The sequence below is a fragment of the Clarias gariepinus genome, chromosome 18, assembly GCF_024256425.1.
Source record: "Clarias gariepinus isolate MV-2021 ecotype Netherlands chromosome 18, CGAR_prim_01v2, whole genome shotgun sequence".
Lineage (NCBI taxonomy): Eukaryota > Metazoa > Chordata > Actinopteri > Siluriformes > Clariidae > Clarias > Clarias gariepinus.
The window spans coordinates 3,147,679-3,164,343 of NC_071117.1; the positions used below are offsets into that span (position 1 = coordinate 3,147,679).

Sequence of the window (16,665 nt, forward strand, 5' to 3'; positions counted from 1 at the left end):
CCAAAACGGCCAGTGAGGTTTTACTTTTTGCGGTGTATTTAAAATTAAGTGCGTAATTATTATTGACAAGGAGTCAGAAAGTTTAAAAATCGATAAAAAAAAATAAAAAAATGTTAAAACCACAGAGGTTGTGATCAAAAAACATGTACTATATTTTAGCTGAAAATTACACAGCTTTCGTTTGTTCTTAAATTGCTAAATTAATTTAAATTCTATGAATCTGTGAGTGGTTTAGCATGTGGATTAGAATGTCTAGGTTACTAACACTAGTGAGGTTAAAAGTTGTATTTATTTTTAAATTTTAAACTTTTAGTATTATTACGCTGGTCCTAAGTTAACCAGTGTGGTTTAACATATTATGTTACTTTTTAGCTTTTTTTTGAGTAAGTTATTGTTACTGCATGATCAGTTTTTGCAAACCAGTAGTTTTATTATAGAATGTTCAGTGTTTAACAGTAATTACCAGAACATGTAACTTTAAAAACATCAGTTAATTATATTCTATAAATAAAGACCAATATGTTGGTTTGTGGAAAAGTCATCTTGGTAAAAAAATAATATACACTTTACTTTAACTGGGTTCTTTTTAGAAGCATTCAAGGAGAACAAGAATCTTAACAAAGAAACTGCAGGAGAATGTTCCGGAGTCTCCATGAGCACCACATCATCAGTCAGGTAACCAGCAGCTGATGAGCTCAAGCCCACCTCTCAACCATCAGGCAGTTGGGAATGGAGTAGCTGAATGGTGTTTAGGTAAATCTCAAATGTTTCAATACATTTTCTTTGTTCCATTATGATTTTTATATCAAACACAAGAGATAGAGAGAACAGGAAAAGGGGAAATGCTTTTAAATCATCATTTTCTGTAACACTCTAGCCTTTTATGTACATGCCCACTTAACACGCTTCAACCACACCATGGGTAAAGTCATAGAAAAACTGAAGCCTTTAAACTTTCTCATGATGTAATGTCCTGTGCTGCTGCCTAATGACTGAATGACTGCATAAATAAGCAGGTATAAAGATGGTCCCAATTATACAGATAAGAAGTGTATCTTTGTGCATACCATAAAGAGCTAAAGACATGATCTAATAAGTTGTTACACAAACAAGTACATCTTAGACACAACTAGCAAACGTGTATCAGTTTATGCATAAAAAGGAAATAAGCCAAGAAGGATGTTTTTAAAAACAGTGAGTAACATATACACACACACCACAGAAAGAGGAAATGATCAAACACAAGATCGCTGGAGGCAGAGATATAGAAATTACACAGATATGTATTTTTTTCATAATTTCATTTCCACAAAAGTCTCTCAGTAGTGGACTGGAGTTTGTGTGAACATCAGTGAAACTTTAGTTCAGTACAGAATGAAGACGCTCCTCATCATCATCATCATCATCACCTTCTACCTGATCTCAGGTCAGTTATTCTACTTTAAATATCTAACTACAGAGTAGAGTAGGAGGAACCTTAAGTTATGTTAATGCTGAACTGTAACAGTGAGAGAATGTGGAGGTGTTTATCATTAGAGAAATGACTGAAATCCTTTCATTTTGATTGACAGGTCCAGTGCACTGCTCTGATGTGATTGGTTATCCTGGAGGTCGTCTCATAATTTACTACAAACACTCAGTTAATTTCAGATCTCCTGTGTATTTTTGCAGAAGGAAAACACAAACAGAGTGTAAAGATTTAATAAGAGCTCAGGGAGAACAGTTACACACAGGGGTTCATCAGGACAGATTTACTCTGTTTACCTCTGAGGGATTCATTACATTAATATTCAGAAACCTGAGTTTACAGGATACAGGAGTGTATCAGGGTGGAGAGACTGGAGTGTGGAGTCAGAACTTTAACCTGAAAGTGATCAGAGGTGAGACATGTTTACAATCTCTGACATTGGGTACCTTAGCTGTTAAAAGTAGAAAATTTAGAAACTAGATAACTAAAAAAGATTTTTTTTTAATTAACATCAAAGTTGTGGTGTATAAACACAAATCTAATCATAACTCTACACTAACTCACTGTGTCTGATTGACAGATCCATGTTGTAGTCAGAGAAAAACAGTAAGAGGTTATTCGGGACGGACTGTGAGGATCAGCTGCTCCTATCCAGTAGAGTTTAAAACGTACATGAAGTTCTTCTACAAACTGAATCGTCTCTCTGAAACTCCACTGATCCTCACCAGAGTATCAGAGCAGCATAAGGACGGCAGATTCTCTATTTCTGATGACACGAGGAATAAAGAGTTCAGTGTGAACATCAGTGATGTGGGAGAAGATGATGGAGGAGTTTATTCCTGTGCAGTCAGTAATGAAGAAACTGAAGTCATTTATCACTCGCTCTTCACTGGAATTCAGCTCCAAGTTACTGGTGAGTCATTAAGAATACTGTATGTTTAACACAACTGACAGTTCCACTATGATCCTGACTTCTTTTCTTTTCTTTTTTTATTAATAAATGAACATGTAATGCACATACACAGAAGTAACAGACGATCTAACAAAGAATCCAGGAGGCATATCAGAGACACCTGAGACAGGTAAGAGTCTACAATACACACATTAACAGTATATTTGCTCAGATATTAGACAACTTGATGAGAAAACATACAGCACTGCAGAAAACCTACAGTCTCTGGCCACTTTATTAGGTACACCTGTTCAACTGTTTGTTAACGTAAATATCAGCCAATGACATGGCAGCAGCTTAATGCATTTGGGCATTTAAACATGGTGACCTGATGAAGTTTAAATTGAAAATCAGAAAGAGAAAGAATTGAAGTGACTTTGAACATGGCATTGGTGTTAGGTCTCATCTAAGTATTTCTGAAACTGCTGATCTCCTGGGAATTTCACACACAACTATTTTCAGGGTTTTAAGAGAAAATTGGTTTAAAGGTGAAAAATTATTTGTTGATTCCAGAGGTCAGTGGAGAATGGCCAGACTGGTTCAAGCTGAAAGGCAACAGTAACTCAAATAACACCGAAAATACAACCAAGGTCTGCTGAAAAGCATCTCTGAATATGCAACATGTTAAACCTTAAAGCAGATGTGCTACAGAAGAATTAAAGCAGTTCTGAACATAGAAGAAGGTCCAACCCAGTACTAGCAACCAACTACTGCAGTGGCCAGAGAGTGTACTGTATATGCAGGTTTTTAGGAGAGCAGGATGAAATATTATTTAAATCACCTTGCTCATTAGGGATGCATTCAATAATATAAATGTAATATATTTTTGTTAACCTGCTTTGTTACAAAGTCTGCTGTTAAATGCACTATATACATGAATGACGACTTTTTTTTGTACTTGATGTTAGAATGTGTTTTGAAGTTAAGTGTTAAGTAACTAATGAGAAACTGCAAGAATAAAATAAAGACTTTCTCCTCTGCACAAAATGAGTCGTCCTCCCACTAGTAATAATTAATATTCCAAATTTAAACGTGGATCAATTATCAAAATTATATATAGCAGATAACTTAATAGCTTAACATAATACTTCTGACAATGTGTGACTTTGTGTAAAAACACCTTCACCACAAGCCATAGTGCTTTACTGCTTTTATTTGTAAGATACCCCGCTCTATCACAGGTTATATTGTGGTTTAGTGTGTCTGTGTGTAAATACTGCACACATTTAGAGATGTGATGATTAAGTAGTTTAAAGATGAATGCTATACACAAATTCCATCATCAGGTTTCTTATTTATCATCATCATCATCATCATCACTGTGTGTGTCTGTGTGATTATGCTGACATTGGGAACGTCTTTATTCACCTACATGTTAAGAAAATACAAGACTCAAGGTACTGTTGCTTTGAAAATACTTTAGTTTTTTCATGTTTTTGTTGTCTTTATTTTCGCATCAGGATGATTTTCTTATTTCTTACAGATTCTGCTTTAACAAGCCAGAGAACAGAAGCAAATAACATGGTGAGAGACATTTAATATAGATTACTGAATTAAAGCTAAACAGAAAATCGTTACACATACATTTTTTTTTCAATCACCCGGGACCATTGGGGGTCTTAACATGCTCTAAATCTCACAAACATTAGCCACACAGATTGGAATCTCCTGCCATTAGGACGCCTGTGAGTCTGATTGTGGTTTAGTGCCTTCACAGGAGATTTCGCTGGAGAGCCGGCCTCAGACCTAGGGGATATGATATCTGTGCCGGCAGATAACCTCATAAGAGCATTTTCTTAGCCCATTACATATGCACATACACACACTATGCACACACACATTCTCTCTCTCTCTCTCTCTCCCTCTCTCTCTCTCTCTCTCTCTCTCTCTATATATATATATATATATATATATATATATATATATATGACAAAAGTAACAAAGAGCAGCACAGTTATATATCAACTATATCTATAACTATGTTTTTGGTGGATTTTTTTTCCTAAGTGAAGTTTTACATCTGGTTGTTTCAGATTGCTGATTATGAAAACAATCAACCTCAGGTTCAGAATATCAGAATGCATCTGGTCTACCAAAGCCAGAATTCCAACAGCAACGCATCAGATTCAGTCTACCAGAGTCTGGACTGCAACACCAACCAATCAGATTCAGTCTACCAGAGTCTGGACTGCAACACCAACCAATCAGATTCAGTCTACCAAAGTCTGGACTGCAACACCAACCAATCAGATTCAGTCTACCAGAGTCTGGACTGCAACACCAACCAATCAGATTCAGTCTACCAGAGTCTGGACTGCAACACCAACCAATCAGATTCAGTCTACCAGAGTCTGGACTGCAACACCAACCAATCAGATTCAGTCTACCAGAGTCTGGACTGCAACACCAACCAATCAGATTCAGTCTACCAGAGTCTGGACTGCAACACCAACCAATCAGATTCAGTCTACCAGACCCTCAATAACAAACTAATTAATCACATTCAGTCTACTAGAATCTGGACTTCAAAACCAAACAATTAAATCTATTGTAATGCAGACTAACCCAAAAACAACCAAATAAAATGTATTTGTTTGGAATGTTAAAGCCCAAACAACTTCAACTCTAAGATTTATTTCTAAATAACTTTCAGCAACATTTATAACATTGTACATTTTAATAACTAAGCACATTTGTATGTAAAGCCTTCCCTTATGCACAGAAAATATATTTCTCTTTATATTTACTGTCAATATATTGAATAATTTACTGTCTAAACATATTTACAATATACTGAGTAATATATTGTATAAGTATATTACTAAATACATATTATATAAAATACATAAGGAATTGCAGATTTTCATATATTAAGAAATATATTTATATACACGTCTTAATTTATGTAATTTTATATTTACCAATATGCTTTACAAAGTATTGGATTTAATTAAATATATCTATTTCTTTTTTTTTTTTTTTTACAACATGCTTATGCAAATGAAATTAAGGCCAGATATAAATGAGATGTATGAAACACAAATGAGAAATATTATAGTTTTATCAAACATATAAAAAAAAACAATTAACAGCATACAGTGATGAGCCACAACAAACAGCACCTGAGACCAGTCAGTGTCCATACTGACCTCTGTCCACCACAACATTAAAACCAGCAGGGTAACAATACTAAAAATATTACAGTTTACTATTACTTTATTAATTTGTAAATCAAGCCGATGTGTAAAAATAAATACATAAATGGAATAAACTTAAATGTGTAAACTACAATATACAGTTTTTATTGTGTAATAAATTTACAAAGTACACAATATAACAGACACCAGCAAAATCTGTCAAATCAAGACACTAAATGATACAAAATGTCACTCAACCTGACAAAGATATTAAGGGTCACACTGCTCAACACAAAGTATGATTTATACAGGAGTTACACAAAGACCACAGTATTGTGACAATCTTCCAGTGAAAAGTATCCGTCAAAAAGGAGATGAAATTTTTTAAAAGAAAAAATTAGTTGCTTGCTGTACGTAAGGGCTACAAGAACAGGGCTAGAAAAGTTTATTTCTCACCAGCTACATCATTCTTCTCTTATGGTAGATGTCCAACAAGTTTGTCCAAACTCTTTAAGCTGCTTAGGGCTAATAAAACAACAAAAATACATATTAAAACCTTTGGGATTTACCCAAACACCATTCAGCTACTCCATTCCCAACTCTCTGAAGGTTGAGGGGTGGGCTTGAGCTTGCTCATCAGCTGCTGGTTACCTGACTGATGATGTGGTGCTGATGGAGACTCCAGAACATTCTCCTGTGGTTTATTAGTTTAAATTCTTGTTTTCCTCGAATACTTCTGAAAAATACCCAGTTAAAGCAAAGTGGATATAATTACTAAGATAACCTTTCCACAAACAAAACTATCTTTATTTATAGAATATAATTAACTGATGTCTGTAAAGTTACATGTTTTGGTAATTACTGTTAAACACTGAACACTATATAATAAAAATACTGGTTTCATTTGTATCACACATTGCAATATGCATGAATAAACTAATATCCTGCTTTAGTTCTGTAAATATTTGGTCACATGCTAAATGCTTAATCACACAAATACCTCTCAGACACAACTAGCAAACTTACATATGTGTATGCATGAAAGAGGAAATAACAAAATAAGAGGGTATATTTACCTAAAATTACACCACGGTAGGTTTTGGGCATCTATTTTAGACTTAAACTAAAGAGAGAGAGAAGGGGGGAAAACAGGAAACGGGAGGGAGGGTCCAAGCTTTTAAATGACACTTTTTGATGATGGTGGTGTTTCGACATTGTCAGTGGGCGGATCTATGAAGATGAGTAATGCAGACACATACCACAGAAAAAGGAAATGATCAAACACAAGACTGCTGGAGGCAGAAATTGAAAAAATGCATAGATATGTATTTTTTCATAATTTCATTTCCACAAATATATTTTTACATTGGACTAAAGTTTGGTTGAACATCAGTGAAGGTTTAGTTCAGTACAGAATGAAGACGCTTCTCATCATCATCATCATCACCTTCTACCTGATCTCAGGTCAGTTATTCTACTTTAAATATCTAACTACAGAGTAGAGTAGGAAGAACCTTAAGTTATGTTAATGCTGAACTGTAACAGTGAGAAAATGTGGAGGTGTTTATCATTAGAGAAATGACTGAAATCCTTTCATTTTGATTGACAGGTCCAGTGCACTGCTCTGATGTGATTGGTTATTCTGGAGGTCGGCTCATAATTGATTTTAAACACTCAGTTATTTTCAGATCTCCTGTGTATTTTTGCAATAATAATAAAAAAAAACTCAAACAGAGTGGAAAGATTTAATAGTAGCTCAGGGAGAACAGTTACTCACAGGGGTGAGTGGATGTAATGAATCCACCTCTGGTAAGGATTACCTCTGTTACCACTTACTGTAGGTAACATCTGAAATAAATAATTCCACACTGTGTCTGGTTTACAGATCCATGTTGTAGTAAAACAAAAACAGTAAGACGTTATTTGGGACAGACTGTGAGGATCAGCTGCTCCTATCCAGTAGAGTTTAAAACGTACATGAAGTTCTTCTACAAACTGAATCGTCTCTCTGAAACTGAAGTGATCCTCACCAGAATATCAGAACAGCAGCAGGACGGCAGATTCTCCATTTCTGATGACACGAGGAAGGAAGAGTCTATTGTGAACATCAGTGATGTGGGAGAAGATGATGGAGGAGTTTATTCCTGTGCAGTCAGTAATGAAGAGACTAGAGTCAGTTATCACTCGCTCTTCACTGAAATTCAGCTCCAAGTTCCTTAGCAACTCCAGGAGTACTATATATATATATATATATATATATATATATATATCTATATATATATATATCTATATATATATATATATATATATATATATATATATTAAATGAGACTTTAAATGAGGCTTTGAGACTTGAATGAGATTTAGTTTTTTTTTTTTTGGATCTACTCAAATGTGGCTCATGTGACCGACAGTCCTGGCTCTTGAGCATGGCAGGGCTTGTTTATATAATTTCACCTAAAATTCCCGAACATAGTGGGAACAGAGTTAACGGCGTCTCTAAACAGGCCGGAAGACGAGATGGGGGCATCAAGGAGGAACACACGAACCTTATCCTTAATGCCTATGGCATTTAGCCACAGGTAGCTCTCCGCGGGACACCATTGCAGCCATAAAAACGGCCGATAGCACGGGCCATCTGCTTTGTTGCACGAAGAGACAGGTCTGTGGCTCGGCGTAATTCCAGGAACGATGTTGCAGAGCCCTGTCAATGCTCAAGTCTTTCAGCAGGTCAGCCCGGTAAGCCTGCAAAAACCGCCATGGTGTGCAGTAAAGCACCAGCCTGATCAGCTGCCTAAAAGCTTTTCCCCACCAGGGAAGATGTCAGTCTACGGGGCTTGGTGGGGAGGGCATGCTTTTTCAGAAAGGATGATGTCCCAGGAGAGAGATAGCCCGCAAGCGTCTCTTCTATCTGTGACATAATCATATAACCCCGTGCCTTCGCATCAATGATATTCAAATAAATCAAAGTTGACGACGTGAAAACGTGTGATGAATAAGGCTTATTCCATGAAAGAGTTAACTCATAATGGTCGATGCTCCTCCCCCCCGCCACCTGACAGAAACCTGTCTTCTAAATTTTGAACGTTTGGAAAAAAAACCCCGCTTCCACGGTCAGATACAATACGCGATGATCGCGTGCATTACTTACACGCGGAAACGAGAGTAGGTGTGGTAGATTTTTTATTCTCCCCACATCGAAGTTGCCCTAATTTAAAATATTAAACAAATACTGTAACTTTAGTAAAAGAAATCAAAGAAAGACTCCGGACTCCGTGCAGATCTAGATGAAGTAAGGACCAAGTTTTATTGCAGCAACAAAACAAAGTGATGCTCAGGATGTGACTCTGAGCATCGCCAAAGAACAGACTGATTTAACTGCGACATAGGTACCTCTTTTATACAATTTCAAAGGGGCGGAGCACTCACCTAGCCCCCTCCTTTGTACAATTTTTTTTTATTTCTTATTAAACATTAAAATTACAATAAAATTACATTTTCTATACTACATCATATACCTCGTCATCTGACTCCACCTCCTACTGATATTATTTTCTATTATAACTTATTTTTCGTATGAATAGATTTCCATTATCTTTTCACTTTTCTTGTTCAACTTAAAAAATTATGGTGTGGCGCTTACGTCTACCATAAATTCTTGGTGCTTCCGGTTTACTTTACAGTTTTCAAGAGACAGGCCATGGGTAAGCATCTCCTTCACATTATTTTACCTATTTGTCTTATTTCGTCAATTTTGTTGTATTTACATGTTTTATTTTGTTTTCTATAGCTAATCGCATCTGCACGAATGATCACTACGTCCCTCCAAACGACTCGGACAGCCAGAGCAGTCCGGTTCACAGCCCTACTGACTACACCCCTACTAAACCTGTCATGGACCGGGCCTCGGTAAATTTTGCTGAGGATGAGCCTGAGCCATCTGGATCGCTATTGCAGTTTCTAGAGGAGACAGGGCTTACCTTTTTTAAAAAGAATGACTCCAAACCTGGTCCTTCTAAAAGACCTTGTGTGGATAGCCCTTATCCATTTTCTTTTAGGCCCGTACAGCCCGAGTCTACTACTCCCACAAGCCATCCGTCTTCTCAGCAAAAAGAGACTGGACTGATAAATACAAACACACACACACACCCACACAAACATTATCACTCAGCTTAACTCAACTACCTCAATAACATTGAGACTGGACTGACTCATCCACACAAGCGCAAACACACTGACCTACACTACCAAACTATCGTACACACCAACCTGTAAATGCTCTTTTGCACAATATTAATTACTGGATTACTTTTTGCTCTAAATTTTTAATTCTTGCTACTACGTTAACACTAGAAGCACCACACCAGTGTCACCTACTTGTAACGTGGTTTACTGGTCATTTGACCTCCTATTGTTTTGAATGGGAAGCTGTTGCTAACACACAATGATTGCTAGATGGCGCTTTCACCCAAAGCAAATAGTTTAGCTCCAAGATCAACTTGAACTTGTTCAACACGCCATTCATTCCTGCGTTGATAATCACATGTGTTTTTTTTTTTATATTCAACTGAGAAAACCTACTACAGAGTCTCTAAGGAATCACAAAGTAAGAGAAAAAAACGGCAGAAGAAAAAAAAAAACAAGTCATGTTTTGCATTATATCCCAACGTTTTTTGCATGACTTTTTTCAGCTGTTTTTTCTCCTCCTTTGTCTATTTAAGGGCTTCGTACTATAACAAAAAGGAAAGCTCTACTTAATTTTATATTGTTTGGAGAAAATTTATTAGTTCGTTCATTCTAAAGTATTTGAAGCTTCTGAACAACTTAGATGGAGCAGCAATTTAGTTCTGAACTCGCTTCTGTGAAATTATCGCTAAACAATATTAAATTTGAATAAATCAGATTTACCACAGCAGATATTAAACTATGCTATGTCATAACCGAAGCAAACACCATGATTATGCCTCGTTTTATTTGGTGGGAACATGGTTCACTTGGCTGCGGTGCATTATAAATCTGCTTATGCTCACATAAGTATCATTTAATAAAAGCAAGGGAAATGTGGAAGTGATGTGTGGCCACTCAGTGAGATCTAAACCAAAGATTACGGTAACTACACTGAGTGTAACATCTGCATAGTGACACTAAACAGCTGAACAACTTCACTTTTCCGTTTACCTCTGAGAAAAAAGCTGTATTTTGTTTGTTTACATTTAAAAAATTTATAACAGTACAAGAAGTACACGTGTGTGTGAACATAACAATAGATAAGCAACTGTTCCCTACTAAAGCATGCTGCCGTTTCACGCAGTACATGGCCAATAAATCTCCCTGTATGTGGCCAACCCATTGTCCCAAGTGTCTAATGCCACCAACTCCACCATCTCCAGCCTGGTAAGCAACGCCTCCCTGTCTGAAGAACATATCAGTTGCAGGAGCTGTTGTTAGAATGGCCGACAGTGTGCACTGACCGAATTGGCCACACCAAGGCAATCACCCACCATATCAGATACATCCGAATATCACACCTGCGGGACAGGTACAGGATGGCCACAACAACTGCCCAGGAACATACAATCCCTCCATCAGTGCTCAGACTGTCCGCAATAAGCAGTCCATGAGGAGGAGATGCACTGCAGTACTTCAAGCAGCTGGTGGCCACACCAGATACTGACTGGTACTTTTAATTTTGAGCCTCCCTTTATTCAGGGACACATTGTGAAACATTTTTAGTTTATGTCTCATAGTGTTGAGTCTTTTAGTGTTCATACAAATATTTACACATTAAGTTTACTGAAAGTAAAAACACTTGAAAGTCAAAGGACGTTTCTTTTTTTGCTGAGTATATTTACTGTAATATATATATATATATATATATATATATATATATATATATATATATATATATATATTTATATATATATATATATATACACACGCACATGACATGGCAGTCGCTTCAATGCATTTAGGGGTGTGGTCCTGGTCAAGACAATCTTCTGAACTCCAAACTAAATGTCAGAATAGGAAAGAAGGATGATTTAAGCAATTTTGAGCGTGGCATGGTTGTTGGTGCCAGACGGGTCGGTTTGAGTATTTCACAATCTGCTCAGTTACTAGGATTTTCACACACACCCATTTCAAGGGTTTACAAAGAATGGAGTTTAAAGGAAAAAACATCCAGTATGCGGCAGTCCTGTGGGCGAAAATGCCTTGTTGGTGCTAGAGGTCAGAGGAGAATGGGCCGACTGATTCAAGCTGATAGAAGAGCAACTTTGACTAAAATAACCACTCATTACAATCGAGGTATGCAGCAAAGCATTTGTGAAGCCATAACATGCACAACCTTGAGGCGGATGGGCTACAACAGCAGAAGACCCGCTTTTAGAAGACATCGTTTAAATGCCACAGGCTACCTGAGCATTGTTTCTAACCATGTCCATCCCTTTATGACCACCCTGTACCCATCCTCTGATGGCTACTTCCAGCAGGATAATGCACCATGTCACAAAGCTCGAATCATTTCAAATTGGTTTCTTGAACATGACAATGAGTTACACTAAAATGGCCCTCACAGTCACCAGATCTCAACCCAATAGAGCATCTTTGGGATGTGGTGGAACACAAATCTCCATCAACTCCAAGATGCTATCCTATCAATATGGGCCAACATTTCTAAAGAATGCTTTCAGCACCTTGTTGAATCAATGCCACTTAGAATTAAGGCAGTTCTGAAGGCGAAAGGGGGTCAAACACTGTATTAGTATGGTGTTCCTAATAATCATTTAGGTGAGTGTGTGTATATACACACACTCAAAAGCACCTCAAAAGCTAGACATCATGCCAAGATCCAAAGAAATTTAGGAACCAATGAGAAGAAAAGTACTTGAGATCTATCAGTCTGGTAAAGGTTATAAAGCCATTTCTAAAGATTTGGGACTCCAGCGAACCCCAGTGAGAGCCATTATCCACAAATGGCAAAAACATGGAAAAGTGGTGAACCTTCCCAGGAGTGGCCGGCCAACCAAAATTACCCCAAGAGCGCAAAGACAACTCATCCGAGAGGCCACAAAAGACCCCAGGACAACATCTAAAGTACTGCAGGCCTCACTTGCAGGCCTCACTTGCCTCAATTAAGGTCAGTGTTCACGACTCCACCATAAGAAAGAGACTGGGCAAAAAAGGCCTGCATGGCAGATTTCCAAGGCGCAAACCACTTTTAAGCAAAAAGAACATTAAGGCTGATCTCATTTTTGCTAAAAAAAACATCTCAATGATTGCCAAGAGTTTTGGGAAAATACCTTGTGGACCAACGAGACAAAAGTTGAACTTTTTGGAAGGTGCGTGTCATGTTACATCTGGCGTAAAAGTAACACAGCATTTCAGAAAAAGAACATCATACCAACAGTAAAATATGTTGGTGGTAGTGTGATGGTCTGGGGTTGTTTTGCTGCTTCAGGACCTGGAAGGCTTGCTGTGATAGATGGAACCATGAATTCTACCAAAAAATCCTGAAGGAGAATGTCCGGCCATCTGTTCGTCAACTCAAGCTGAAGCGATCTGACCCAAAACACACCAGCAAATCCACCTCTGAATGGCTAAAGAAAAACAAAATGAAGACTTTGGAGTGGCCTAGTCAAAGTCCTGACCTGAATCCTATTGAGATTTTGTGGCATGACCTTAAAATGGCTGTTCATGCTAGAAAACCCTCAAATAAAGCTGAATTACAACAATTCTGCAAAGATGAGTGGGCCAAAATTCCTCCAGAGCGCTGTAAAAGACTCGTTGCAAGTTATTGCAAACGCTTGATTGCACTTATTGCTGCTAAGGGTGGCCCAACCAGTTATTAGGTTCAGGGGGCAATTACTTTGTTACACAGGGCCATGTAGGTTTGGAATTCTTTTCTCCCTAAATAATAAAAACCATCATTTAAAAACTGCATTTTGTGTTTACTTGTGTTATCTTTAACTAATAGTTAAATGTGTTTGATGATCAGAAACATTTTGTGTGACAAACATGCAAAAGAATAAGAAATCAGGAAGGGGGCAAATAGTTTTTCACACCACTGTATATACACTCACCTATATATAATACATATATATATATTACATATATATATATATATATATATATATATATATATATATATATATATATATAAACTGCATATATGGAATGAAACCTAAAATAGTTACATATACACACTGAATGATGCACAGATAGTATGCGCAATCCCTTGCGCCATCTGCTGAGATAAATGAGAATCACAGGTTGGAAAAGGCAGGAAATGGCATTACAGTCGTGCAGCTGTCAGCAATTTCACGTAAATAAAAGCAAAATGGCTTTATACTGGCTTTTACTAGTGCGATTTTAAAAATGTAAGCATACAGGGTGATTAAGCTCACAGATCTAGGAAAAGTCATGAAGTTTTTTTCCCCCTTGCAGTCAAATGACCGGTGCTTGGTGCTTCTAGTGTTAAGGAATGTTTACTGTTTCTCCACTACCTCAACTCATCACCTCAACAACACATTATTATGTTATGGTATTGTCGTGTTTGTCGCACCGTCACTTTGTTGCTCTTGTTTGCACATTTGCACATGCAATTTATGTTGTCTGTAAAAAAAAAAGAACAAAAAAAACCTGTAGATAGTCTTCCTTAGCTAGTTAGTTTTTTTTTAATTCATGTTGTTAATTTATGTTGCATGTAGCACTTTGGTCCTGGAGGAACATTGTTTAGTTTCCCTGTGTACAGTACTAACTGTATATGGTTAAAATGACAATAAATGCTACTTGAACTTGTTTGGCGATGGTGGTAATTCCATCGTCACTAGGTTTTGGTAGGCGAAACTATATGAATAGGCCTTTGCGAAGTTTCTTCCCCGCCGTGCTCAAGAGTCAAGACTGTCGGCCACCCAGCCCGGACCAGGTCTTGCTCTCGCAAGGCGTGAAGCTTAGAAGGACAATGTGATGAGCCGGGCCTGACCTGCGAACCGTCATCCATCAAAGATGCCGGACATGTAGACCATCATCTTCACAAAGAAGAAGTCCTGGGGCTCATGCGCCCAGGACAGTGGGGGTGGCTCCCCCCGAGGAGGGGCGCGTAAAATTCTTTCTGAGAATAAAGTCTTCTCCCTGGCATCTCCCTGGCAAGGTTACAGGATTCAGTTTGCACATTGCCTTCCGTGTTTTAACGGCGTGGTCTTAACTTCCATGAAACCGGAAAGGTAGCATCTGCTGTCTCTGGAATTGCAGACTTGGAGGGCTGTGTCCAATTTTAGATCTTCGTGGGCTGAACCGCTATCACAGAAAGAACAGGTTCAAAATGTTGACTGTCAACATAATTTTTTTTTTTTGTGACTTAATGTCACAAAAAGCGTTCTCTTTTCTGCTCAGAACACTATTTTACAAAATATTTCCAATTAAAAACGGAGAGTGTGTAAATGTGCAAAATGTCCAACGTCCAGGTTATTGTATTGTAACGCTTGGATTTATTAAAATCACTAGTTACTTTGCTACAGGGTCGAGAATCAAAGTATGGGCTAGTAAACAGCACTTCCGGTATTGCGTAACCAAGGCGGGACAATATAAGACGCGACACAATGGCTGGTAGGAAACTCAACAAAAGTGTATTATACAAAATAACCCAACAAATAAACAAACAAGGTGCACCAAAACCAATATATACAAAATATTTACAAATATAAGCAATGTGTGTGATGTAAGCGGGTGTGTGAGTGTGTGTATGATAGTCCAGAGTCAATGATATTGCAGTGTGTAAAATGATGCACGGGAGAGATTGGCTTGGCCTCACCGGAATAGATGACAAATCCGGGAGCTCAAGTAACGGAACGAGAGGTGAATGGTTCATGTCCACTAGGAGGAATCCGCCCAGGAGAAAGTACTCCTTCTGAATCATCCAACAAACTCTCTCTCAAAAAAGCTGCATGCTGTGGTAAATCTCTCCGTCCCGACATGCTTGCTGGTTCCGTTTTTATGCCGGTACACGTGATCTGACTCACTTCCGGGTTCCCTCGCATTGCGATCGCGCATGCTCGCGGGAGCTTACCCTGTGACCAACACTGTCTATGGGGACAATTAAAACCATAGACTCTTCCTCGCCCAGGTAAGCAACATTAGCTCTTTAATCTTCACCCCGGGTATTTAACATGCCCCTTTATGTGGCTGCACTACAGTATGTGTGTGCGAAGGAGATGGATCGGTCTCACCGGAAATGATGGTAAACCACCGGGAGGCCGATGACGAAGTGTGAGAACCGTAACGAAGCAGTCCTGTCGGTAGTAATTCTGATGTGATGGAAAACCCGCAAGTAACAGCCTTCGTTTGTCTCTTTACCAACTCTGATAATCCAACCATGAAAACAGCATGAAAAATAAACACCATGAAAACAGCGTGCTGAAACTCCTAACTCCTTCCGCCCGGCATTTTTTACGTGCGTCACCATCTTCCCGTGCCGACCGGCAATGTAGTCTTGTGAGAGTAGGAGCGGGAACCAATACACATTAAATGCATACATAGGCACAAACAAACTATTCGGGCATAATTAATTAAGTGCTGCAGCTTTCTTTACTTTAAGCCGACTTACTCACACTATATAAAATTGCCCCTTATGTGGGAGTGCTACAATACCTTTGGGTCTTCTGCACATGAGATCATTTCAGTTGTGGCTAAGAGCCAGGGGATTTCACTTAAGGGCCAATCCCCGGAGGCAAATAAGGGACTACGCGCCAGGGGCTTCGTACCGTTTCTATGTGGTTCAGAAGCCGGTTTCTGACTTTGGGTCCCACTATAGGTGTGTCTTGTCATCGCAAGACGCTAACGACAGATGCTTCCCTAACGGGCTGGGGTGCGATCTGAGATGGCTGTCCAGCCCAAGGGAGCTGGAGAGGACATCTTCTCGCATACCACATCAATTGCCTCGAAATAATGGCTTTATTTCTGGCCCTAAAACACTTCCTTCAGCAGTTGAGAGGCTACTATGTCCTAGTATGGTAGTCTTGTACATAAATCGCCAGGACAGACTGTGCTCGCGCCGCTTGAACAAGCAAGTGCACCAGGTTCTGCTTAGGGCACAGGACAAGTACTTAAGG

At 38.4% G+C, this 16,665-nt stretch overlaps 1 protein-coding gene across 1 annotated transcript; it reads left to right on the forward strand.

Annotated features, from left to right (window-relative positions):
- The first annotated feature begins 1,263 nt into the window (after positions 1 to 1,263).
- LOC128506964 (uncharacterized) lies at positions 1,264 to 4,963 on the forward strand. Its single transcript, XM_053477580.1, has 7 exons — positions 1,264 to 1,426; positions 1,572 to 1,880; positions 2,049 to 2,381; positions 2,494 to 2,550; positions 3,707 to 3,817; positions 3,904 to 3,944; positions 4,454 to 4,963. The coding sequence occupies exons 1-7, from the start codon at positions 1,375 to 1,377 to the stop codon at positions 4,961 to 4,963; spliced, it is 1,413 nt and encodes a 470-aa protein (XP_053333555.1). The 5' UTR covers positions 1,264 to 1,374.
- Positions 4,964 to 16,665: the final 11,702 nt, after the last annotated feature.